Consider the following 27,080-nt stretch of genomic DNA (forward strand, 5'->3'; position numbering starts at 1 on the left):
CAATGATAGGACTTTTCCACGTTGTTTATTGTTGTGAAGTTGAATATTTCATTAGAAACAAACACATACAGAGCATCATTGGGTACTGTAGGTGGCTTGTGTTAGATCAGACACATCATAAAGGTTGTGCTACAGAGATTACACACAGCACATGCTCATTATGTCACTCGTGTTTTACAGCAGATTGATCAAAATAAACGGATCAAATAAATGCAGAAAGTTTAAGAAGCCATGAGCACAGCGTTATTCACTACTGCTCAAACATTTTGGATCAGTTGACTTTAATGTTTACCTTGATCTTTTATCTTTTATTAATCTTTTCATCTTTGATCTTAAATATTTTAATCTAAATGTGTGTATTTAAATCCTTTTATTTACTTTTGTGGTAAAAAAATACTTGTGGCAAACATATTCATTTCTTTCTGGTTCTTTATCCTGTTCCTGGTGATCGACTGTCCTGTACCACACGTCTTTCTTACTGACACACTTACTGTAGGCCGTTTCTAGGACTGGGCAGTATTGACCAAAATTTGTAACCCAATTTAGGGATAAATGGCAAAATACAACAAATATATCTTTGTATTTTCTACAAAGTGAAATAAATGTTAACGTGCAAGGCAAATCCTCATGTAATTGTCTTTATTAAAACAGCGTATGATGAAAGTTAAAATAAAAAACAGATTTGTCTCTCGGGTTAGAACTGGTTAGAAGCTTACGTCTGACCTCGATGCACATTTCTGGAAGAGCTGGTCAAATCACTCCTACCGATACAGACGGTATTGTCTCATCCCGTATCCCGCTGGGAAGAAATACCGATATATTACCCTAACTCAATATACCGCCCAGACCTAACCGCTTCTCAATTCCAAGAACGCAAAGAACGAATTTATGTTCTCATGCAGAACGCTCTTGCCAGACAACCTCGGAAGAAGGAACTGATGAGGACAGAGAACGCATCTAAATTCAACATTCAACATACAATTATTTATTGCATTTTGTCTTTTTTAAATGCATAAACGAAATGGAAATATGTAGGCATATAATGTTACAAATGCCTTAAAATTATTTGTTATTTCAGCATGCATTTCCATGTGTTTATTCCCTTATTAAAATGGTTACAAGCAAATGTTTACTTAATTTGACTTCTTTAAATAATAGACACAATACATTCTTGAAATGAAAAAAGATTGCTCATTAGATACGCAAAATGAATTATATCTCATGCTTGACCATCAGACATGACTACATTTTGTCCAGGGCTCCAGACTAACTTTTTTACTAGGAGCACAGTGGCCCCAACTGAAAATTTTAGGGGGGGCAACCAGAAAATTTAGGGGCACACACCGTCAACATGCTAACCAAATATTCACATTTCTACTCATTTCCACTGTATTACTAATAAATACTTTAATGATAGATGCAGAAAATACAATGTGCTGTTTTCAAATTCAGTTTCACATCACCAAAAAAAGGTCAAATTTACTGGTCGCACATGTGCGACTGGATGTAAAATTCAGTGGCACACTCTCAAATTTTGGTGGCAAAATCCCACCATTTGGTGGCAGTCTGGAGCCCTGTTGTAACACACAAACAGTAATATATTGAATATAATCATGTTTTCTGCTTCATTGCCATGTACGTGAAATGCATTGTGGGAAAGTTGCCGTCGTAAGTCCACAGGATGGAGAGTTAAGGGTGTGTTAAATGAGACAGACATGGAACAGGATTGAGAACCACTGATTTACAGCAAATTTAAATCGAAAGTGATTGTCCTTAATCCCTAAATTACAAGCAAAGTATGACTACACTTCGGATGAGTAACTGATCCTAACCGTTTGACTGGTAGTGTATGAAAAATAGACTAGCATAACTCAAAGCTGCGAGAGTTGTGGTGAGTATCTTTCAGACATAAAGACATGCATTCATAAAACACAGGCCAGATACCTCGGGTGCGTCTCAAAACTCAAACTGATTCTTCCTCATTTCCTCTCTCCTTCGTCCTCCTGCCCGTGACCCGGAAACCGATCGTGTTACGCCATCTTATAGATTCATGAGCGAGGATACACAAATGGAAGTATCCTATGTAAAAGTTTTATTTGACTAAATCTGACGCATGTATGAATCTACTCCCACTTCACATCGTCACATCATCAAATCATCATTCAGACATGCATAAATATTACAATAGTATCAAGCATTAAGTTACTGTAAATGTAGACTTATTTCAGATTGTAAATTTAATATTGATGTTTAGGCACATAACATATATAAGAATGTATTTTTTATGTAGTGTTAGATCTGGTCTCCACACCACAGACAAAATAAAAAACGATCCAGCCCCGGACACCAGATCACGTCAGAAAATATACGTTTACTTTGTTAAAGCATCTGTCAGATATAAGGCTGATCAATCGTTGCTAGAGGAGAGCATAAACAGAGTCGTAAACAGAGTCGTGAGACGGAGGTTTTAGATGATAAAATAGAACAGAGTTTTATTGATGGACAGTTAGTTTCAGTTGCATAAGCCTCAATGTTCAAACCTCGTCTAACCAGGAATACAGCATGCACAGATATATCCAAAATTGCTTAACTGCATCATCCCTTAGACCTTGGGCTTCCATAAACATTCTCTTTATCTATCTTGTTTACAACACAGACAGAACAGCTCCATAAAACTTCCAAGTGTGAAACTGAACCACCAAGAGACATATAAAATATAGAAATACAATGAATTAATATAATAAAATACAGAAATATAATAATGAATGAATAATGAATAAAAACAATAATGAATAAATGTAATAATAAAATGATAATAATGAAATTGATAATGATAAAATGATATTAAATAATCATATACAATAATTAAATGGATAATAACTAATGATTATAAAATGATTATGATGATTATGTAAATAAATGATTAAACATAAAAAAACACAATAATAAGAGCACAATAATAAGAACATTCTGCACGTGAGGATCTAAGGTAGGATCCTTCAGTAGTGAGGTTATGAACTCTAACTCAAATTTTTTTATTGGTTAAAATGTGTAGTGTTTAAAGGACAAGTTCGGTATTTTACACTTAAAGGCCTGTTTTCAGATTGTTTATGATAAAATAGAACGGTTTTGACTGAAATTTGGACATATGATGCTGGCTCGAGAATTTTCGGGTTTTTGTTGTATCAGCCCTAACCCCTACAATGGGTGTATAGGTGCACTGGAACAATCCTTCTTAAAATGCATTAAACTTTCGTTTACAAAGACGTGAAACTCATCAAGTGGTCAGGGGTGTTCACTGATATGCTTACACAAAAATTGCTGCAAATGATGCTTCCCAACAGGTGTTTTAGCATTCGTTTTTTTCCAAACGCCTCACACCCGTACATTCTTCTGCTGAGAGCTTGAATAATAGTCTAGGCTGCCTAGTAACTTAATTGTTTTGAGCAATTGTGTTTTGTTGTTGTTGTTGTTTTATGTTATGTGTATTGGACCCTTTTGAAAATGAGATGTTGCATCTCAAGGGGCTATCCATAAATAAATAAATAAAAATAAAATAATAGACACTCCAGCCCAGTTGGTGGCAATAATCTGCCATTGCCAATTGCAAGAATAGAAACAAAGTTCCCGGCGCAGAGTAATACTGTACCTCACAGCACATCTAATACAAGTCAATGGAGTTGGCAAAAACTATGATAAAATCTGTTGGGGTGCGTATCTTGCAGCGGTTTTTGTGTGAGCATATCCGTGAACACCCCTGACCACTCGCTGAGTTTCACGTCTTTGTAAACAAAGTTTGATGCATTTTAGGAAGGATTGTTCCTGTGCACCTTTACAGCCATTGTAGAAGTGGGAGGTGATACAACAAACACCCAAAAATTCTCGGGCCAGCATCATGTGTCCAAATGTCAGTCAAACCCGTTCTATTTTATCATAAACAATCTGAAAACAGGCCTTTAAGTGTAAAATACCCAACTTGTCCTTTAATGCACTTGATATTAATTTATAGAAAACAATCTTTTTATTAAAGGTGAGGCTATAACATTGCACTTCATGCTTTGATGGACTACTTGCACAACTACTTTGGTGTTTATTATAAAGTACTGTACATCTCAGTCATTTCTGGTAAAAGTGTTGAGCACATGTACATGCAGAGATGTATTAAAAATTATGGCAGATTATTTCTACCTTTCAGGGAAAACAATAAATCACTTTCTTTAGCAGGACAAATAGGCCAGTCATGAAAAATCACTCGGTACAGAAAAAGGCAGATTTACTGTTGATATGTTAACTGCACAAAGTACATTAAGTGCCATTTAATCTCAAACTGTATAACTACTTTGTGTTTACCTTGTGCATGATGTACCTAACTGGGCATTCGAATATTTCATAAAAATGTACCTGATGAGGTTTAGAATATTTCTGCTCATGTCTGTAAAAATGTATGGACTTCTTAATCTTCTTTTAGACACTTTTGATGCCAAAGGCAGATACGGCTCATTGTAAACACACATAAGAAACTTGAGATATGTGCGAAAGTCTGTCACAAAGCTCAATGCAAGTATTTGGGTATCAGCTGAGCGTCGATGTTCCTGGATGGCATATTCGGCTAAAAATACCGCAGAACAGTGCAAACCCAAAAGCTATTATCTGCATTTCTAATTCCATGGCCCCTGTTGGAAACTCGCGCTCGCTCACAGCACTGCAGGGAGATCCACGTGTGGACGTAATTTGCACTTCCAATTAAACTGTCGACCTTTGTGCTATTACTCAAAACGTGACATCCGAACATCCTCGAGTTCTTTTTATTAAACGTGTCAGAAAACAGAGAAAGCCCATGTCATGTGCGGATGGTCTGGGTTTGATCTGTGAGCCATTTGATCTTTTTAATCTGAGTGGAAAGTTCACTTGTATGAATCCTATCCCGATGCAGTGTCGTTCATGACACGGGCCAAAGGTCACCAAAGCAGCAGAGGATCTGTTTTCATTGGCTGCTGCTCAGTAGAGACAGACTGTTTTGTACACAACTTGCTTTTTGGAAGTACCTATATAACAAATGTCAATTTTGTTTGTTACCCTTTACCACAAGCTTGTATTTGTTAACATGTCTAGGTCAGGTGGCTTTTCTGTGTGGAGTTTGCATGATATCTCTGTGTCAGCGTGGGTTTACTCCAGGTCATTAGGTGCAAGTAATTAGGTGAATTACCAAATTGCCCCTCCACCAACCGGGGGATCGTTTAACTTGTGTGGATCAACTGGTGTATGGATTAACCAGTTCTTGCCATGAATATAGCTATAGGTCCTGGAATGGTCTAAAGCAGGGGTTGGGAACCCTGGTCCTGGAGGGCCACTTTAGTTCCACCCCTAATTAAACACGTCTGAAAAATCTAATGCAAGTCTTCAGGATTACTTGGAGCAACCTACAGAATACACTTGTGGTCAGGACATCAGAAAAAACAATCAGCGACCAACACCCCCAAAAACATTTCACCAGAAATTTTACAAAAAGTTTACATTACTTGATTTTGTTTTGCAAGTTGGACAACAAGTTCTATAATTTCGTTCTTTTAAGACAAAAAAAAACATTTTCAAAGAAATAAATCTTTGGTCTTTTTGGAACATGCTTTTTAAGTATGACCATGGTGTGCAGCAGAGGAGCCGTCTTGATGAACTGATAAGACATTGAACTTCATGACATGTGACATTACAAGAGTGAATATTGACTGACTGTCATCTGTAAAAAAAAAAAAAAACTTTCCACTAACTTTAAAAGCTGCTACGACTTTTGACTTGGCATAGAATTGTATTAGATTAAAATGTAAGATATTTGTCTTTAGTGATATAGTGAAGTTAAAGTAACACGTTTCCAGAAAAATTAAAGTACAAATTAGGGGTGTGTGAAATGACAATATTTTATCGTGAAAGATTAAAATGTCTCCACGATCCACTTTTTCGGAAATATCATTATGATAAGTGAAGAAATGTAGCCGATCCACCATTGCAAACAAAGTTTAGAACAAGAAAAAAAAGGAATCAAACATTATGGTGATGAAAATGCTTTCTGTTTTTGGAAGAAGAGAAAACGATAGTGTTTGTGCAAATGCTGTCTATTTCCTTTGTGTAATTGTTTGTAGTGAAGTGTCCTATTTTCTTGCGCATGCGCTGTTATCCGTGCACTTTCTGCGCATGTATTTGTTACCTTGTAGGACTGCATTTTAAATATGGGCATTAGTATGGCTGTATTAAGGCTCAGTAATGGCAAAATAGTCTTAAAAAAACAACAAGAAAAAGAACTGTGACAAAATCGTTTTGCCTAGCCTAATCGTGATATGATATTTTTCTATATTGCCCACCCCAGTACAGATAAGTAAATGTTACTGTCCAACTCTGTATAAAAGTAACAGATTAAACCCTTCTGATCCAAACACAAAATTAAAAACTAAGCTCGATTTGGGTGAAATTTCAGGACACTAAACAGAGACGTGATGTTTCTAGCCAAATATCTGACGCTTTTTTGCGCACTATTCTGCTAGGACTTGTACTGTTGTGTTTTTTCATCATGTCATTGTTAAGGGATTGGCGTTCTGTGGGATTATTCTTTCATCAGAGAATATTTGTCACCTCACCTGATGCTTCCTGAATTAACAAGTCTAAAAATAAATCAAGCATTACGTGGAATTACCAGAAGAGACGGCTCAGCTCAGACATTAGAAACACATTACTATGGTTATTGTCATTTTTAAAGCAGGATTCGGATGTAATGCACAGATATATCTTAAAACATTGGTTATGTGTTGATAGATTGATATTCTTTTTGTTGTGGTTCATTTAAGAGATGCACTTTTGTCTTGGGTATTTTATTGTATTTTATGCATGAGAAGCATGTATGATCTGTTGCTGTTTGTGTTTTCAGAGGTCTGTTCTCCCTCCACCGCTGCTGCTGCTGTCATCAGTTTGTTTGCACTTCTTGAGCTTCAACTTCTGTCCAGGTAAGATGGCCATCCTTCACTTCACTTCACTACACTACACACCTTTAAAGCACACAAAGCTCTTAGCCGTTTACATGCGTAATTTGTTCCTGCTAGCAAACTGAATTAAATGAGACTTTAATGAGCAGCTTCTGATCCAGAAGACATTTCACAGTGGTACAGACATTCAGCATTAGTGCTTTATTGAAGCTGCGTCTGTCTTGTGTCAGTTCACAGTAAATCAAAGCATCTGCAGCTAACCTCTCCAGTATCTTTCAACCCTTTCAATGAAAATGTGAAGATGCATTTTATAGACGTGTCATTGTTTGACCAGACAGTCTTTTTGCAAACCACTAACTTAAAGGCGGAGTCCATGATGTTTGAAACCCAATGTTGATATTTGAAATCACCTAAACAAACACGCCCCTACCCCAATAGAATCTGGACCTTCTGTTGATAGACCCGCCCCACACATACGCAAACCGGCATTTGATTTGATTTGATTGGCTATAAGTGTGTTTTGGTAGTCGGCCCGTCTCCTTTTCCAACGCGTTTTTCAAACATCGTGGACTCCGCCTTTAAAAAGAACCGGTTTAATTTGGTGAGATCACATATTGTTTTTAATAATCACAGACAGGATCAAGTTTACAGCATTAGGGTTAGTTACACACTAGTTTTCCATGTATTTATGCATTTGTTTACGACATGTTTAGATATCTTTAACTTCATTATGTGAACCTGATGATCTACATGTATGTGAAATACTTTTTGCTGAAACTTGAAAATCTTGATTCGTGTCGTTACGAACGGATGATGAACAAACAACACACCTTAAGTTAAACAGGTAAAATGAGGCTGTATCCGTTTACGTGATGTGGTGACCGGCTGACTGTGAGCGCTGCGCTTTACCCGACCAATGAGGATTAATCGCTGCTCTTCAGAGAGATTCATACTGTACTGTTTTGATTTAGCTGATGCTTCTGGGAAGAAAGCCCTCCTACGAATAGACCTATAAATACAAGGAAATCCCCCGGACCTAAAGACTTTCCCTGAAAGTCATCGCAGCTTCTCAACAGGGGCTATTAAGGACCGGATAGGGTTGCCATGGTGATGTGTGGCGTCCAGCATCTGTGTGCTGTTTGTTTGTTAAGATGAGTGAAGGATGAAAGTCTACGAATCTCTTCAGTGCAGGAAATGAGTTCCCAAACATTTTCAAGCATCTGAATGGAAAATGATCGCCACAATATTAACACGTTCACCTAATATCACCTTGACCAGCTGTACTAATGTGTCCTTAAAGACATCAACATTTACTTTCCCGTGTGTTTTTACAAACCTGTATGAATTTATTTCTTCTGCTCAACAATACAAAGAAGGATATTAGTAATCCAGCAGGAAACAGACAGAAGCACCATTGACTTCCATAGTAGGAAAAATTCTTCTCTGGAAGTCAATGCTGCTCTAAACATTGATTAAAAATGTCTTCCTTTGTGTTCAGTAAAGCAAAGAAATGAATACAGGTTTGTAACAACATGAGGGCGAGTAAATAATGACATGATTTAGATTTTGGGGTGATCTATCTCTTTAAATGAGACGAGGATCTGATGACATATCAGTCTTGAGTAATCTTGATGAAAGCAGTATTTCAGATAAACATACAGTACTGTAATTGTGCCATATAAGTGCAGATGTTGTGGTCTGAGAGTGATTTATTGCTCGTGCTCTCCTCTCTGTAAAAGGCCGATTTCTATTTTTGTGTGTGGAAAATACTCGGACTTTCTCTCTTCTTGCCTTTTCTGTTGGGCTGTGGAGGACAGAATCTGTAATTTGCTGTTACTGTTAGGTACATATTTGGGCAGAGATAACAAGGAATTATGGAGCTTTCCTTTCCTCTCTCTGTGTGTGTTTTCTGTATCTACACACACACACACACACACACACACACACACACATACACACAGGATCAGGTTGACAGCAATAAAGGTATCAGGACAGACCCGTAGCGCTTCATAGCCTCTTTTGTTAGTTGTCACATATATACTGTCAGTGTTTTTTTTAGGGATCTAACTGCTGTTGTAATTTATCTTCCACATGTGAACGTCTTGTGTTTTGGGCTGTTTTGGAGGAAGGGCTTCAATGTTTGACAGTTTTCACCATGTTTGGTCAAATGCAGATGGGCAGATAATATCACGAGTGAGATGATTTGCCCTTTAAATCTTCTGCTTACAAGCCTCTCGTCCTGGTTAGTTTAGGCCTCTGAATCTTTAAGATTATGTAACAACGTTGGTAGGTGTTGGTGGTGATATCAGTATTAGATTTCTTATTATTAGGGGTGCTAATTAGCGATCTTCTTCTTCTTACATCCGGACACTTTTTTTTGGCACGTAACTCGTCCCGCACGCTTTGTTGTAGACCCATTAAAGAGGGTATCCTGGGTTTACCCGTGCTGCCTTACACGCATATTTATTCACGCTGCAAGTCTAGCATGGAAACTATGGACCTTTTTGCCACTGAAATAGGGAACCAATCACAGAACGGGGAGGGGGCAGCAAGACGATGACGACGTCTTTGCGACACACCGAAGCAGTTTTGTTTATTCAGCACGGCAGCAGACACGAAGTTACTTTTCGATGCAGTCTTAGATAGTGCTCGAAGTAGTTTTGAACGCAAGTTTATTTAAAAAAGAGCAACTTTTGGTGTTAAACAATTTCATATCCAAGAAGGATGTTTGAATATGGCAAGACATGATAACCGCAGAGTTTTATAGGACCAATCTGCTAGGCATCGTCGTTGACGAAGTACAATTAGCTTATAAATGGTAAGTGGTATTTATTAATATCATATTGTCATTATGTCTGTACTGTGCTTGTCATAGTGCCACTTAATTGTGTTGCTTTTCAATATCAATATACAGCTACCGGTTTAGTTGCATAGCTTTCAGCTGTTGTTTAAGTTTCCCCATACGTCATCTGGTATAATTGAAACGATTGGCTATGAGCTACGTACAGATGCAATAAACGGCTATGGGGATTCGTAAACCACGCCTCAAATACAAGAAAATGAGCATGTGGTTCCCAGACAACGTCTCATTCTCTATAAGACTGGTCTGGTGTTAGCCAGGCTAGAAAGAGGGCTCAAATCGAGCGGCGTATTGAGGACAGGTCATAGCTCCACTCAAGGATTTTGTAGAAACATGTGGGTTATAGCATTTGAAGAGGGTGGTAGAATCTGTAAGAACATACATCACAATGGGGTGTAAGTTGTACCCCTGGGGTGTAAGAGGCACCCGGAAGTGCCCTGATGAAAACCAATGGGGCAAAAATCCCATAGACTAACTTTGACGGGTCATGGGTCCGAGTGAGGATTTTGTAGAAGCATGTGGGTTACTAAATTTGAAGAGGGTGCTAGACTCTGTCAGACGTACCCCACAATGGGGTGTAAGGTTACCCTAGCAACCATTTTGGGCACCCTAGCAACCTATCCCATAGACTGCCATTATAAAATGACCAGATGGAAATCTTTGCATCACAGTGTCATAGAGACATGGGGGTGTGACCATTTTACTCAGGCATCCAATCATTCTCTCAGGATCATCCCAGAGCCATTAAGCCACACCCCTAGCAACCAAATATAAGCACCCTAGCAACAGAATAAACAAAGCCTTATATCTCTGCATCAGAACATCGTAGAGACATGGCGTTTTACTTGTGGCTTAGAGTATAATCATATATTGTTCCCAGAATTTTGCCACGGCAAGCACCACTTCACATTCTCTTTAGAAAATGTACCTATCTAGTTAGTTGCCTTTTTCTGAGGGGAATGAATCTCTTGAGATGATTTCTCTTTCTGTTTTTATCTTTATTTGCACATCATGCATATTATATCCCTCATTCATATGTTTAGATCTGCTTTTATAGTCTCCAATTTGCAATTAGATATATTTTAACCCGAACATGGATGTAAGTTAAGTTCTTCATGGCCAGCAGCGGGTACAATACTGTGTGTGCGTGTGAAATAAAAACACACTCTCACCACCTCCTAATAGGATGAATTCTTGCAAACTGTTCAAATTGGATAATTTCAGTCATGTGTTTTCAAATGTACATCTATAATCAATAGCTTAATTTAAGAAACAAAGAAACGTTTGGTAAATAATTGAAAACAAAAAGTGTTTTGTCCATTTAAAAGACCGTTGGGGATTTTGCTCGACTCTACTGTTATTGGCCGATACTGGTTAAATATTAATCTGCTGGGCATTTCTGGTCCTGGAGGGTTACTCTCCTGCAAAGTTTAGCTTCAGCCCTAATCAAACACACCTGAATGCCATTTTTAAGATTTGTTCAGGTGTGTTTGATTAGGGTTGGAGCTAAACTCTACAGGACAGCTGTCCTCCAGGACCAGGAATGCCCACTACTGCAGATCTCGATTCTCTTTCTTTAGGGTTTTAATGCAAGATCTGAAATGTTTAAAGCCAAAAAGTTTCTGTTCATTTATTATAATTTTATGTCACACAACTTTAGAGAGAAATTATTATTCATGAACTTTTTTTCTGAATTGTCACGTAACATATTGTCCAGGATAAAGCTGGGCTCCTCAGCAGACGTATCCTGGTGTGGCTCCGTCATTGGGCGCAGTTATGGCGCTAACTCGCACGTGTTCAAATCAGTGAATGAATTCACTTCAAATTTCAACAGACTTTGTTCCTGATAATAGTGTAATGTTGTCTGATCATATAAGAATGATCACAGGAATTAACTTTAAAGATTTCTTGCCAGATAATGATATTGATCTGATAGAAACTGCACAGCAAAACTACATTTCCCATAATTCTCTGTTGACGAATTGATTAGATACCAATCATGTTTAGTAAAATGAAATCTGACGGGAAGTAACAAAAGAGAGCATTTCTAAATGTTGTAATTTTAACCAGTCTTTTATCTTGTATATCAGTGTTCATGGCAAGAGAGAGTTTCCCTGGTGGTTTAGTATTAACCCTACTGAAAAATCCAGCTAAAACCAGCATAAGCTGGTAGCTGGTTTTAGCTGGTTTAAGGTGGTTTAAGCTGGTCCTCCCAGCCTGACAAAGCTGGTCATGCTGGTGGGCCAGCTGGTATTCCAGCATGACCAGCTAAGTCCAGCTAGACCAGCTTAAAATGCGACCAAAACACACCTAGACCAGCTTGCTACACCAGCAAAACCAGCTTCCTACACCAGCAAAACCAGCTAAAATCAATCTGGGGACCAGCTGGAACCAGCTCACCAGCTTATGCTGGTCTTAGCTGGATTTTTCAGTAGGGAAGAGACATTATAAGTATTTAAGTGTGTTTGTTAATGCAGTTGACTTTATTAGATGTTTGTTTGTTTCAGGTTGGTGAGCAGTCATGACCAAATCATATCAATTCAACTGGCAGAAACATGTTCCTGCTTTCCTACAGGAAGGTGCCGTGTTTGACAGATTTGATGAGGTAATGCAGCATTAATCAGTGATGTCATGATGATGTCATAACGTGTGTCTTGTGTATGCGTGATTCTGTCTGTGTTCTCTGTGTAGTTCATAGTATGCATACTATGTTAAGAGTGATTGAATCTGAAGTGTTTCTCACGATCCCTGAATATGTATGCTTGAATACATCACCATTTTTAAAATGAATGAATTGGACTGAGTAATAAAGACAGAGTCTATAAGAGATGGGGTATTTATTTATTTTGAGTACATAGATTGAGTACCTTTGGGTTATGTGGAAATAATCTTTGAGTCTTGAGATGTTGAGATGTATGTTGTACTGTATAGTACACACAGTGCTTCATATCCAACATGAATTGCTGTTACTGTCAATCATGAAACATTTCCATATGTTTCCGTCTCTTATGGGATTTTTGTCTTGCAGCTTTATCTTGTAGCTATATTTTTATTCTGTCCATCATTGGATTAAATGAAACGAGTGCTAACTGTGCCGCTGGGTCACTGTAATGTGTTTTGAGATGAGCGGCAGACCCGTGCGTTTCCTGTGGATCTCATTCGTCGTGGGTGCGCCCTATAAAGGGCAGATGGCATATAAACATTCAGAGACAGATACAGATCAGGAAGAAAAACACAAGATTTCAGACTGACATTAAATTGTTTACATTTCTGTTTTTTGTACAGGTTTGGTATTTCCTCGTGTCTGTCTCTGGTCAAGAGTTTCAAACCGGTTTACCTGCTTTCAAATGTTTTTAACCATCAGAATTTACACTGCAACTGCCTGATGTTTACTTGATGGTTTTACTTAATGATGTATCCTCAACCGCCTTGATGATTGAGGAAGTGCTTGATGATTAAAAAGATATGTCTTTAAAAATCTAAGTCTTGAGAATTATGAGAGTTCTGCAGTCAGATGAATTGATTGTGCCGCATGTAATATCAGACAGGAGAAAGCGTGCTAATAAGAAGAAAGTCTTTAAAGAGAGCAGTTACAGATCAGCCAGTTCCCACAGAGCAACAGATGGTGAAACTGTGATACTGGCAGCCATCTTGGCTCTGTCCGTTCTGTTAAAGGACATTAATAACAAGTTGGTTATCTAGGTATCCTTGCTTGTAATGATGCTTTATAATTTTTTTTACATTTCTATCATGATTTATTACTTGAGCAGACTGCCAAAATAAATAGTCGCACCAAATAAACAAGATTCCAGCATTGACATGAGCGGGGTGTTTTCTGCGTTCTGTCATTGAGTATGAAGTGAGATTGACGCGAGCATGTATAATGTCTTTTCTGCCGTCCGTCCACCAGGTGAAAATCTATAGTCGTAAAGTTTGGTTAAATGATATGACGTCTTTCTTGATTTAAGGATCATTCGTATCTTCTGTATAGCAGAAGGTTGATTAATTTTTTAATGCTCAGGCTTTAAAAGATGACTGTGAAGTATTATTATTATTGATGCATGACTTAAACACAAGTGAGAGCCCAGTTTGACTGAAGTCTCACAGGAGTCTGACGGTGTTTATATTTAGTCAGCTTTAGCTCCTGCTGCATTTATTCTCCATTCAACGCTGCATCTATTTTAGGCTGTTAGACAACAGTTGAAATGCGACCTACTTCTGCAGAACCTAAACCATGTGATATCTGCTGCTAGGTTAGTCTTTTACTAGACTAGTGATTCTAGTATAAGTGGTGATGATGATGTATTTCACCATGGCAACAGACAGTGAGTATTTTAGGGGGTTGTTAGGTGTGGGGGTTGGGTCAGAAAGGACCAACTGCATTCACTATGATAGAGATTTTTGTCCACTAACTAACTAACCTATGCCCGAGTCTGTTGACAAGCAGTGGGTCTAGAAACAAACCACAGTGCCCTTCATCCTGATACTAAACTAACCAACCTGTTATAGAAACTAATATTATAAACGTGTGTGCATGTGTGTTTTTGTGGTAAAAGTCTCCTAACCATTATTTTTTTTTTGGTGTATTGATTACTATCATGGTTTAACTATGGTTTTTGCAAACCATGCTTTTACTACAGTAACCATGTTTTTTTAACTGTAGTTATAGGTGTGTGTGTGTGTGTGTGTGTGTGTGTGTGTGTGTGTGTGTGTGTGTGTGTGTGTGTGTGTGTGTAATAGCAGATCATTTGTCTATTATGTAATTGGTTTATATTGCACAGATCAAATTGTCACTTACGATCTGTTTTGTTTGATGAGGATCCATTTGTATTTGAGCCGAGCTGCACTTTCCGAGTGGATGAGTACGGCTTCTTTCTCACATGGAAGAGTGATGGAAAGGTGACGAGATTTTATATTTTTTACTGGTTTTTCAGACACACATATATGGGTTTAATATTTCCTGTTAAGAAATGTTTATGATGTTATAAAAAGCATTTGTTCATATGGATGCACACAGCGTCTACTCGTCTTATCACATACAGTAAAACATACACAGTTCTTACATCTAAAGTGTTTTTGGTGTCTCTGTACTTCAGGAAGGACAAGTTCTGGAATCTTCTCTGATCAACAGCATCCGTCCTGGAGTTGCACTGAAGGTGAGCCATCTTTCTCTCTCTCTCTCTCTCTCTCTCTCTCTCTCTCTCTCTCTCTCTCTCTCTCTCTCTCTCTCTCTCTCTCTCTGTGAGGTTACTTTAGGTTTTTGTTGTTTAAGTGTAAGATTACTGAGGCCTGTACTATGAAGATGGTTTAACAAACTCAGGGTTAAAGGATTAGTTTTGAGCTGACTAAACCAATACGAACAAGGTTTGTTGGATTTCTTCCAGATTATTTTTCAATCATTATGGGCAAATATAAAAACATTTCTTGCAGGCACAGAATTATAAACTGTGTCTCTGCTGCTGTCAAAGCAAGTAAGAACTGTTTGAGAAAGTTTGCTGATAGATGATGATTGTGTTCATGTGCATTTAACAAAAACTTAGTAATGTCATATGAATTTTTTGTCTCATGCTTACTACGCGTTTACTTTAATATAATAATGGTTAAGTTTCATTATATTTTGAATGTAAATGTACACAGACTTGAAAACAAACATCTCAAAGAAGTCGTGCCACCCGCGTGTCACTTTGCTCAAAGCTGATTGGATGAACTTGGCTGTGTGATCTCTAATCCAGAACATAACCTGCCTCGGAACTAACTTCGTGGGGCCCAAAACCCAGGATTGGCACAAACTAATCCTAAACTTACCTGGTTAGCCAACTAAACAGGCTTTATGTTATAGGCCCCTGATAGTTTTATTTGTCATTTCATTCATTCTCCTGTTCATGTGGTAATTATATCTTCTGGTCGCATGATTTCTCATCATCCTCACCTGTTTTCTTGTTTGATTGATCGTCTGTCTTGTGTTTTTATATCTTGTCTTTTGTTCATTTCCTCGTCTGGTTTCCACTGTTTTACGATCATGTTTAGCGTGTGTTACCCAGAAACACTAAACACTATAACATTAAACACTTACAGGAGAATTTTCAAGAAATTGCAAATAGACCCCTTCACAGTTTACGTCACAGGCGGTTCCCACTGCGCATGTCAGGGTCAGAAAAGTCATTACAGCAGATTGAGTTGCGTATTATTCAGTGTCATCAAAAATGCCTACTTGCGTCGTGGGCTTTGAAAATCGCACCAGGTTTGTTGTTATGTTTTTCGGGATTCCTGCAGAATTTCAAAAATAAAAAATCCAACATCTGTGGCTGCAAGCAATTAAACATGCAGACTGGGACAATGCAAAGATCAAAGAGGCTTGTGTTTGTAGTGCTCACTTCATTTCAGGTAAGTCATCATTTTTCAGCCCTGTTAGATTAAATTATAAAGCCTAAATGGTATGAACAGTTTGACCCCATGCTGCGCACGCACCCGATAGTCATTAATGTTTACAAATCTTGAAGGGGTCTATAAATACAGTCAATATTTACAGATAAAAACAAATATAATTTAAAAATACAAGGCACATGACAGATAGATGCGTTTGGGACAGAGAAAATGTACCCAAACTATTTATTTATTTAAACTGAAGAGGTTGTTTTCAGTCTAATGTTGCAGTGAGGTGGTGAGCATTTAAATGAACACTTTGATAAAACAGTATTTTAATATGATTCTGCTTTGATGAAGAGAAAACACAGCGCCACTGGGAGTTAAGTTATCTAGTTTCTGACTTTTTGTGTGTAAGATCCTGTTCAAGGTAAACATGATTTACTTTAACTCTGCACACAAATATTATTGAAAAACTAACAAACTGTATATTTAATTTTCTCTTAGTGTTAAATATTGACTTGCTTCTGTCATTGGTCACCCCGCCCTATATTATAATGTTTGTGTTTCTGTGTCATTTTATATAGCAACTAAAACTCCCAGACTGCGTGCGTGTGTGTGTGCTTGTGTGCGTGCGTGTGTGCGCGTGTGATTATTAGGCACCTATGTGTATTTGTGGAGGTTGGGCATCTTTCAGGAACTGATCTTAATATGGTTTTGGGTCTGTTTGCCAAGCGGGAGGTTTTCTGTGTACACTGTCAACCGTCTGTTTGGCCTAAGAAATGTTTTCTGAACATAAACACAAGCTGTCGTCCTTACATGATGAAAAGATGCTGTCTGTTAAAATATCTTTTCACGTCTCAATTTAATGAATCACAGTTCACTGTAAATAATCCAGTGCAGATATGAAGCGTTTTGTTTTAGGTGACAAATAAATTTTTCACATGCATCATACATGCATCACTTTTATTTAAGAATAAATGTATCTTCCCTTTCGATCAGTTTAATTGGGAAATTGACACAGATGTGGCTTGTGTTTTTTTTCTTTGAATGATCTCTCATGAGAAAATGTTGAATGTTTATCAATAGGTTAAACTGAAAGTGTCAATATAATGATATTAGCGAGGAAAAAACTCAACGTACAGACAGGCTTCTTTAAATGTGTGGCACATGATGTAAAACTGCTTGCCAGTACACGTAAGACTCATTCACATAAGAAACAGGCCAATAATAATCACGTTACAACTATCACAACATTCAGATTGGTTTATTGCAGTAAGTTAAAGGGTTTGACTGCAGTTTCAGTGGACATTCAGTGCGATTTCTATCATTTGGTCTCTGAAGGACTCAAAGATTCTGGCATCTCTGGAGGCCGCAGGGAAGAACGAGGTGGATCTCGACGGTCGCATCATCTGCGTGTGCAGCGGACCGGACCTGGTTAATCTCAGCTTCATGTACATGCTGACGGATAGCCCGGAAACTGCCAAGGTAACCGTCATCGTGGCATCCTCTGTTTCACCTGGTCAACGCTCGAGTGGTTTAGATGAAACTCATGCCCTTCTTAAAGAAAACCAGAACCTGTTTTTTTAACACATTTAAACAGTGTTAATCAATATTTTAATTAAAGGTGAACCTTTGAGATCACACACACACACACACACATCTATGTAAAGAATAGACAGTAACGCTTTTAAACCAATTTGGCGGATGGATAATTTATTTGTGTGTTCATGTCCTGTTTTCTCATCAATTACATCGGATCTTTTTTCCAAGTATTTTACCTGTGGAGCTTTTAATTAATGTCATATATTTGATAGATATTATTTAATTTGAAGGTGGTTTTTAAAGCTTTAAGATGTAAGACAGGATTATACAGACATCAGGTTTAGTGATGGCTCTTAAAGTTCAGCCGTGTTTTCATTGTTGTCATTTTAATTTGCTGCCCATTGTTTCAAAGCCACATGTTTTTTTTATTGTGTAAAGCTCAAAAGGTGAATATTGATGTGGAGTTTATTTAAACTCTCAAACTTGTCTGCTGTTTTTTTTATTTACAGAAATGGATGGAAGGTTTAAAATCAGTCATTCACAACTTCAAGGCGAATAATGTTTGTCCAATGACCTGTCTGAAGAAACAGTGAGTCCATCTGACACAAACTCTACATTAAAAGTCTTTACAGAAGTGGACTTGTTTAAATCTTTGTTGTGTTTAATACAGTCTTAGAGTATTACAGCATTTAACATTTTATAGCATTACTTACATAACAGTAAAAATGAGAAATCAGTGATGATTAAAGATCTTCAGAGCTCAGATGAAAAAGTGCGTCTGAAATGTTTTCTTGTAAATCAGCGTTTTATATCAGACTGTTAATGGATGCTGCTAATAAATCTGTATTTCTGAATGACCTGAGGCCAAGATTAAAGAGCACTTATTGTCTGATTCATGATTTTACATATCTTTTGGTGTGTAAGTATGTATAAGTTCATGTTAACGATATGCAAAAGGTACAAACACCAAAATAAACGATGATGTGAGTTATCGTTTTCAAAGTGAATCTCTTTTCTTGGACTACAACAAACACACGGATTGTACACTGTCAAAAATAAAGGTACGAAGCCGTCACTGGGGCAGTACCCTTTAAAAAAGGTCCTAATATGTACCATTTAGGTACAAGTATGTACCTTTAAAGGTACATTTTGGCAGTTCAAAGTACTAATATGCACTCTTTGGGTACAAATGTGTACCTGTTTGAAAGGGTACTGTCCCAGTGACAACTTTTGTACCTTTATTTCTGAGAGTGTAGGCAACAGTTTACTTCCTGAGATTGGTGATGTAGTAAAGACCGACATTATCATAAATCCCTCCCGCTTTGACTCACAGCCTGTAAGTTAACTCCTGTTAGCAATCCAATCTTTCAAACATGGTAAGGAGCGTCAGAGGTATTCAGACCAATCACAACGTACAGATTAGCTGGCCAATCAGGGACACAGAGCTTTTCAAATCCCTGCGTTTCAGAAAGAGAGGGAAATCTGGAGCTACAAAAATGTACGGTATGTGGGAAAATGTGTTTTTTTAACCATAAACCACGCAGACACATTGTATTTTTAGCAATGAAATAGGTGCCCTTTAAGCAGATTTAAAGCGAAAGTATTTGATGAAGGTTTAATACGTGCCGAGAGCATTCGGTTAATATCATTAACACATTTTTGATTGAGATGGCGCTTAGTGGCTTTTGCATCTGAGCTCCTCATATATTTTTAGTCTGTCTGTGTCTTCCAAGAAGTTTAAAGTAACCAAAGGAAATTGTTTTTCTGTTTCTTCATACAATAATAGACTAATATGAATATTTAGGTTTTTAAGTTTTATTGTGTAATAAAATAAGATTCAATACAAAGATTCTTTGGAGAACCTGTTTTTGTGTCTGTCTTCATGTTTAGTTGGATGAAACTGTCCTTCTTAACAAACATCAATGGAAAAATCCCCGTCCGAGGGTAAGTGATGTTCACTCTTCGGTGGATCGGCGGTGATGGATTTTGGGATGAATTCTATCTCCTCTTTTACAGAATCACAAGGACATTCGGCTCGGGGAAAACTGAGAAAGGAATATTTCAGGCTCTCAAGGAGCTCGGCTTGCCCAGTGGAAAGGTGAGACGAGGGCTCGATTTAGACCTACAATTCAGTTCTTTTATATTTTTTTATATTAAAACATAACAGTGATTGAGATTTCAGACTCTCAGTTCATAGTCCTGTTTGCATGTGTGCCGAAACCCATTTACAGCAACACTTTTATCCAAATTATTAGTGCTACTGTAATACTACAAAATAGAGATGAAAATGTGTACATTTTGTAAATGTGAATAAAAATAGTAATTCTTTACAATTTGTTTACATTAGTTAACTATAAAAGTTAATTTCAACACACTTTAAAAAATGCTTGGGTCAAAAAGGGCCACGTTTATATTTGACCCAACAATGGGTTAAAACAGCCCAGCATACAGTAGATTACATTACATCCCAAGGGGCTCGTCTCTTTTTTGACCCAACGCTGGGTTGAAAATAGCGATTGTGCTAATACATGTGAAAAATTAAACGTATCTGATAACGTAAGTACATGCACATAAACGTTAAACAATTACATTTGTATTAACAAACATCGATAAAGATAAATAAATGCTGTACTGTACGTGCTGAATGTTGTCAGTTGGTATATATTTATGAATGTGTTGTTGGCACACGTTGGGGCGTTTTCCCAGACATGGTTTAGGTTAAGAAATGTTTTTTTTTTACATTAACTTCAGCTGTTGTTGTTATTGTTAATCTGCTGATTAGTTTTTTTTTGTTGTTGCTTTGCAGAATGATGAAATTGAGCATTCAGTCTTCACGTTTGATGTCTTCTACGCCCTCACTCAGAAAATCTGCCCTCGCACAGACATCGAGGAGCTTTTTAAGAAGATGTACGTCTTATGAAACACAAGAAATCAATATAAGCACAGAGAAGAGAGCTGTGGGGTTGCGGTTTTGTCATAATTTTTACTGGTTTTTAATCACATGAAGGTTTTGTTGATGAAATGATATCTGTAAATAGATTGCATTAACGTATTTGGAATGTGTGGCACTACTAACTAGGCCTACATACAGTAGCCTATATAAAACTCTAACCAGCTTTAGCAGTTGAAGATTAACCTATACTATTATAACTAACAGTTTGGTTTGTACGTAGTGTTTTGGAAGGATAAAAGCCTGAGACGGTGATTCAGAAATGCTTTGTGATGTCTAATTCTCTTTCTGCCTTCATCGTTTTGATGTAATTCAACCTTTTCTGATGAATCTCTTTGCAGCAATGGGGACAAAAGTGATTATTTAACCGTAGAGCAGTTAGTCAGCTTTCTAAATGAAGTAAGCTTTTTATCATTATTAACTTTTCCCTTATTTCCATGTGCATGCTCCACACTATCAGCCAATCCATGTCCTCCGTTAGGTTACCATGGCTACAGCGCCGCCGTCCTTCTGTCTGTCTGTCTGTCTGTCAGTGGTGATGTGTCTCTGTTGTTTGTGTCTTTTGGATTGTTGGGTATTTTAGTTACACTAACTTTAAAGTTATGCACTAGTATTACTGCTATATTTGTTCCTAGTAGTGTTTTTATTTCCTGTAATGCATGAAAACTCAGTCACTCATTCATTGTAATTAACAACTGATGGATTCGTTGGGTCACTTAATCAGGTTATTAACTGTTGATGTATTTCATTATAATCTGTCAGATGTTGTGTGTATTTATAAAACGGGGATTTCTGAAACTGTTGGTCGGTGTTACGTCTGGCTAAAAACTTTGTGGTTTGGTTTAATATACAAGTGTGGGTTAGTGGTAGTTGTTAAAGATGTTTTGGATTTGTCTCTGTTCTCATCTCATGCTGGCTGTTTGATTTTCTTCGTAGAATCAGCGAGATCCTCGACTCAATGAGATCCTCTTTCCATTCTATGACCCCAAACGAGTCATGCAGATCATTGAGACCTACGAGAGAGATGGAGACTTTAAAAAGAAAGGTGTGAGTGAATGAATGTTAACTGAATCATGATCACCTGCTGACCTCTAGTGGTGACTCACTGTAGTTACACTCATCTGCTGACAGTTCTTCACTGTAGAGTCAAATCTTACCCTGGAGGGTCGAGCACTACAGAGTTTAGCTCCAACCCTGATCAAACTTAACCACTTGTGATTGTCTAGTGATCATGAAGACCTTGATTAGCTTGCTCCGGTGTGTCTGATCAGGGTTGGAGCTAAACTATTCAGTGCTCAGCCCTCCAGGGTCAGATTTGAATAGCCCTGCTGTAGAGGAACCCTAACACAATGCTTTACTTTATTAACAGTGCACAATATTACAGTATTCTTACATTTTTAGTGTTGCAATAGAAATCCAAAATGATTTTATGTGGGCAAGTTTAGGGGTATAGCCAGGTTCACACCTCATCTTGATTTTTTTTTGTCTCTCCCAGATAAAAGATGTCTGTCTTGAAATAAATGTGCCAGTTGTTTGTTTTTTTAGGTCCTTTATTATAGACCATTTTGCAAGATGTAAACAACACTGGTCCAGAAGCACTTTCTCCTGTTTATATTAATTCATATTAGAACAAATTCAACCAACAGAAAATTTAGAACTGAATTAAAATGTGAACTTAAAAACAACAAGAAGTGCTTCTGGACCAGTCGTGTTTACATCTTGCAAAATAGAGTGAGAGAGATTGAAAGATGTTCTTGGGAAGAGCCCATGCAGACTGATGATTATGATGAAATGTGAAACATAAATGAAAGTGTTTACGTCATCTGAGATAAAACATTTCTGCTAAAATAACTCTGATCTTGCAGTAATGGTGCATAAGCTTCCCATCATGTGTGTACTTTAGGTCACATGTCTTGTGATGGGTTCTGTCGGTACCTGATGTCCGATGAGAACGCTCCCGTGTTTCTGGATCGTCTGGATCTGTGTCAGGAGATGGATCATCCTCTGGCTCATTATTTCATCAGCTCCTCACACAACACTTATCTGAACGGCCGGCAGTTCGGTGGCAAATCTTCTGTTGAGATGTACCGACAGGTGTTGCTGTCTGGCTGCAGGTGTGTTTCTGTGTTTTTATCTTGTCATCACACAAGATTTTTACACGTGTTTTTAAAAATAGCAATGGAAGATCTTCTTCTTGTGTCTGTTAATCGTCTGAATTTTTAAAGATGTTTTAACTTATCTATGGCTTTCATTAACCAATATTCTGGTAATCGATGATGATCAAGTAATCTGATATTTTTGTAATGCCTCGTTTCCAACAAGAGGCAACCATTCGGTCTCTGATGAATCCAACACAGAAGTGTGACTTCAACTGCAATTCATCGACCGGCCGCTAGAGACCCCAATGTTAATAAATATATTTACAGTCTGATGCAGAAAGTGTTTTTGTTGGTCTGTAAAGCTGATTCATGACAACTGTGAGGGGTGGTGAATATTTCATCCTTTTCAATAATATTAAGCCTAAAGTTATGTATAATTAAGGGCGTGGCCACTTGAGTGACAGGTAAACTGCCGCTGCCTTCACTACTGTTGAGCTGGGTGGGTGTGGTTTCAGCAACCAGGCACCTCAGCTCCACCCACATCCCACCTCTTTGCTAATTTTCGGTTTTCCGCGAGTGATGGCGACAGCAGGCTCCACCAGCTTTGGGCTTTTAAAATGCACTTCACAACCCTACGGGTGATGTCACGGACACTACGTTCAATTTTTTTTTACAGTCGATGGTTTCCAAACGACCGGTGGGTGTGGCTTGTGTTTTCTACTGTGAATTGATTGGATACAGACAAGTAGGCGTTTCAATCAGAAATGTACGTCTTTAAATCCACTTGATCTTCAATTTTTGTCCACTTTTTTGCAATAGAAACGCTATAATTCTTGAGCAAGAACATCCAGACATTAAATTCATGTCAACTCAGAGCGAGGATTTAATCGAATAACAGTCAAAACAAATATCGCAAGATTGCCAGAAAACTTTTCAGTATTGTGTTTTATTAACGTACTGAATGCAGATCAGTTAAAGAATCACGACGGATGGTGTTTGTTTCAGGTGCGTTGAGTTGGACTGCTGGGATGGTAAAGGTGAAGATCAGGAACCAATCATAACTCACGGAAAGGCCATGTGCACTGATATTCTGTTTAAGGTGGGATCAAACGAAATCATTGTTTCTACATCATGTGACTGTTCTGCAGATTTAAAATGAATTTATTATTGATCATATTTAACAGTTTTGTAGATTGTATTTTTTGTAGCAAAAACATAAAACTTTAATCTCTTTTGGTTTGTGTCTATCAAGTACAATAAGAAAAAAAACATGAAAAGATGTCATTTTTTTGCATCAGTATTGTAATAGCTATAGCGTAATATTGAAGTTTAGTTCACCAAAGTATTTGTTGTAAATGTACTCGGGCTTATGATCTTCATAGATGTAGATGTTCAATGAAACAGTAGAGAATGTTTCTAGTGGACAGTGATGGTCATACAATGTCGTCAGGTGCCACCATTACTCCTGAGACTAACAAAAGCAGATATTAATCCTCGCTGCTTCTGATGATATATTGACATCTTATGAAGTAAATCGATTGATCTGTTTAAGAAACTTAAACAAGAGTGACTTCTACTTATTTTATTTATATATATATATATATATATTAGTGCTGCACGATTTGGGTAATTTTTCCCATTGCAGTTATTTATGCTTATATTGCGATGTGCGGTTACGATTATAATAAATGGTATCATGAGTCAACTTGATGGGTTTTAAGGAAAATCCAGACACGGTTTAGTCATAATGCTAAAATGTGTATTTGTAAAACTAGAAATGTTTTCGTATTGCCATGTGATGTAGCAACTGCTCAGTGTCAGTAATCCTAAATCCAAAATACCGCCATACAACAGACGTAGAGTTTTTTTTAGCTACCAGATCACTGTCAATCTCCTCTGCATCCATCTTTGCTCTGGTATTTCCGCGCTGCGCACATACATGTGACGATGCATGCCACACACATGCATGCCACACATGCACTGCTTTTTTTTTCGTTTTTCTTTTTTTAAACAGCAAGGAAAATCATCAAACTGTTATCAGAAAGTTTGTGTTAACAAGTCCACACATTTATTTATTTAATATAATTGCAACATTTTGCTGTCATATAATCGCACAGGCTGACATCGCGATTATATATATAGTGGTCATGGCCGTAGCCAGCTATGAGGTCACAGAGGTCCGGACCTTGGTAATTTTTTCATATAAAAAAATAAAGTTTGAAGTTCTCTGAATGACTAATTAGTCTTTCAAAACGAATCCGCATATATAATTAAGTTTGAACAGTTTACTGTATAGTTTAGTGTAAAATGACGAAGATTGACGACAGCACGGGTACAGAATTTGCAGTGTTGCCAGATCCTATTGTTAAAAATCCTCTTTAGACGTAGTGTTTTAGCAATTAATGTGACACTTTGACATTATCTATAAAGTGATTGTTAGGTGTAGGTTAGTATTAGCGATTTCTCTGATTTATTTCTGAAATACAATGTTTGGACGAACTTTGTTTTTTAAGGCCAATTATTTTTGCTTGTTTTTCCTACTAATATCTGGCAACATGGAAACTTAAAGTTATCAAATAAGACGCATCATTCAGATGACCCATTCAGCAAAAAATATATTTAAAAATATACCTACCACCTAAACCTAGGGCAGTCTGAGGGTTAGATAAAATGTCAGGACACCGGCACTTTTTCCCACTTCAGTCGCTGGTCAAACCGTCTACCTCTAATCTCTTTCATTAAAATCTCTGACATTCAATTGGATTTTTTTGTTTGTTTACCAGGATGTAATTCAAGCCATAAAAGAAACAGCATTTGTAACATCCCAATATCCTGTAATTCTCTCCTTTGAGAACCACTGCAGTAAAACACTGTCTCATTTAAAAGCATCTACATTGAGTGGTGATATGACGCATTTTCTGTGTCGTCTTGATGAATTTTTGTGTGTGTGTGTGTGTGTTTGTGTTTCAGTAAAACGCAGCAGTATAAGATGGCGAAATATTGCGAAGAGATCTTTGGAGACCTGCTACTCAAACAGCCACTGGAGGGTTTCCCAGTACGTGACCTTCTATTCCCTCGCACACAAATCCAGCCGAGACCTGCTTTAGCTTCCACGGAAAATGTGACCCAAAGTGCCAATGTAGTCTACTGAGAGCACACCATCCTGATTCTGTGTATCTGTGTCGTTTGACTATGAAGCAGTGAATCTGTGTTTATTTAAATCTTGTGTATTTTCAGCTAGAAGCTGGACAGCCTTTACCATCCCCAAACGACCTCAAGCACAAAATCCTCATCAAAAACAAGCGCTTAAAACCTGAAGTGGAGCAAAGTGTGTGGATTCCTAACTGTTTATTTAAACTGTATATTATCCTTCAAACTTAAAGTAACATTTAAAATTATAATGAGAATCTCATGAGCTGACTTGACTTTGATATGAATGTAATAAATGGTTTGTTTATTTACAGAGCAGCTGGAATCATTTAAGAAGCACATGGAAGCTGGAGAGATGAGCATACAGGCTGGAGAAGATGACAATGATGAAGACCTAGAAAGCGGTGAGCACATACATGCGCATACGCACACACACACACACACATACACTGCAGTCTCCACATTGCTGCACTGTTGGTCACAGTAGGGGTTTCTACTGCTAAATGCTCTCATGTTTTTACGGGGCTATACAACTGACAATAGCTATTAAACTTTGATTGTTGATATTGATGGTAAAAGTAAAATGTTTTTTTGAAACAATCCGAAGGGGAAATTGTTTTTATTCATAATATAATGAATCGTACTGTATGTGAAGAGTGATTATTAATGCGCCTCAGTCAGCATGGCTTGAGATTTCCATAGGCTATAGTTTCTGCTTTTATTTATCATCACTTCTTATCTCAAGAGCAGAAGATAAGTGTGTCTCTTTATGTCTGTCTGCAGTGGTGGACGGTAAAGAGTTGAACTCAGAGTTGAAGACCACTAACAATCTATTGATCTCAGTAGATCCTAGTGAGCAGAACACAAACAACAGTCTCAAGAAGAAGGTGGGTCACAGGAAGCTGTTGGATGTTGGATGCATTTTGGTTTCTGCTCTTAACGTCATTTTTGTCTTCTAGATTCAAGAAGATGATATGACAGAGATTTCAGAAGTTACAGATGCAACGGATGTTTCTGAAGTGTCTGATCTTGATAACAAAAAGAAGGTTTGATGCTTGTTCTGTCTATGTAAATTGATGTTTCTGTTCCCATATGATTCATCTTAAGTGGATGGAGATAAGTCAGGTCAGTGGGGATCACTGAAG

General features: G+C 37.6%; 1 protein-coding gene across 1 annotated transcript in view; it reads left to right on the forward strand.

Annotated features, from left to right (window-relative positions):
* Window positions 1-27,080, forward strand: part of LOC129429047 (1-phosphatidylinositol 4,5-bisphosphate phosphodiesterase beta-4) — a 44,564-nt gene that overhangs the window by 2,221 nt on the left and 15,263 nt on the right. The window contains exons 3-21 of the mRNA XM_073856407.1: window positions 6,914-6,989; window positions 12,336-12,433; window positions 14,647-14,727; window positions 14,925-14,984; window positions 17,536-17,679; window positions 18,246-18,325; window positions 19,627-19,680; window positions 19,753-19,834; window positions 20,543-20,643; window positions 21,028-21,085; window positions 21,623-21,731; window positions 22,590-22,800; window positions 23,791-23,884; window positions 25,569-25,657; window positions 25,756-25,840; window positions 26,023-26,113; window positions 26,250-26,339; window positions 26,719-26,822; window positions 26,895-26,981. Coding sequence (XP_073712508.1) covers window positions 12,350-12,433; window positions 14,647-14,727; window positions 14,925-14,984; window positions 17,536-17,679; window positions 18,246-18,325; window positions 19,627-19,680; window positions 19,753-19,834; window positions 20,543-20,643; window positions 21,028-21,085; window positions 21,623-21,731; window positions 22,590-22,800; window positions 23,791-23,884; window positions 25,569-25,657; window positions 25,756-25,840; window positions 26,023-26,113; window positions 26,250-26,339; window positions 26,719-26,822; window positions 26,895-26,981 — 1,704 coding nt within the window. The 5' untranslated portion in view covers window positions 6,914-6,989; window positions 12,336-12,349. The remainder of the gene's footprint in view (window positions 1-6,913; window positions 6,990-12,335; window positions 12,434-14,646; window positions 14,728-14,924; window positions 14,985-17,535; window positions 17,680-18,245; window positions 18,326-19,626; window positions 19,681-19,752; window positions 19,835-20,542; window positions 20,644-21,027; window positions 21,086-21,622; window positions 21,732-22,589; window positions 22,801-23,790; window positions 23,885-25,568; window positions 25,658-25,755; window positions 25,841-26,022; window positions 26,114-26,249; window positions 26,340-26,718; window positions 26,823-26,894; window positions 26,982-27,080) is intronic.

The sequence above is a fragment of the Misgurnus anguillicaudatus genome, chromosome 18, assembly GCF_027580225.2.
Source record: "Misgurnus anguillicaudatus chromosome 18, ASM2758022v2, whole genome shotgun sequence".
Classification (NCBI taxonomy): domain Eukaryota; kingdom Metazoa; phylum Chordata; class Actinopteri; order Cypriniformes; family Cobitidae; genus Misgurnus; species Misgurnus anguillicaudatus.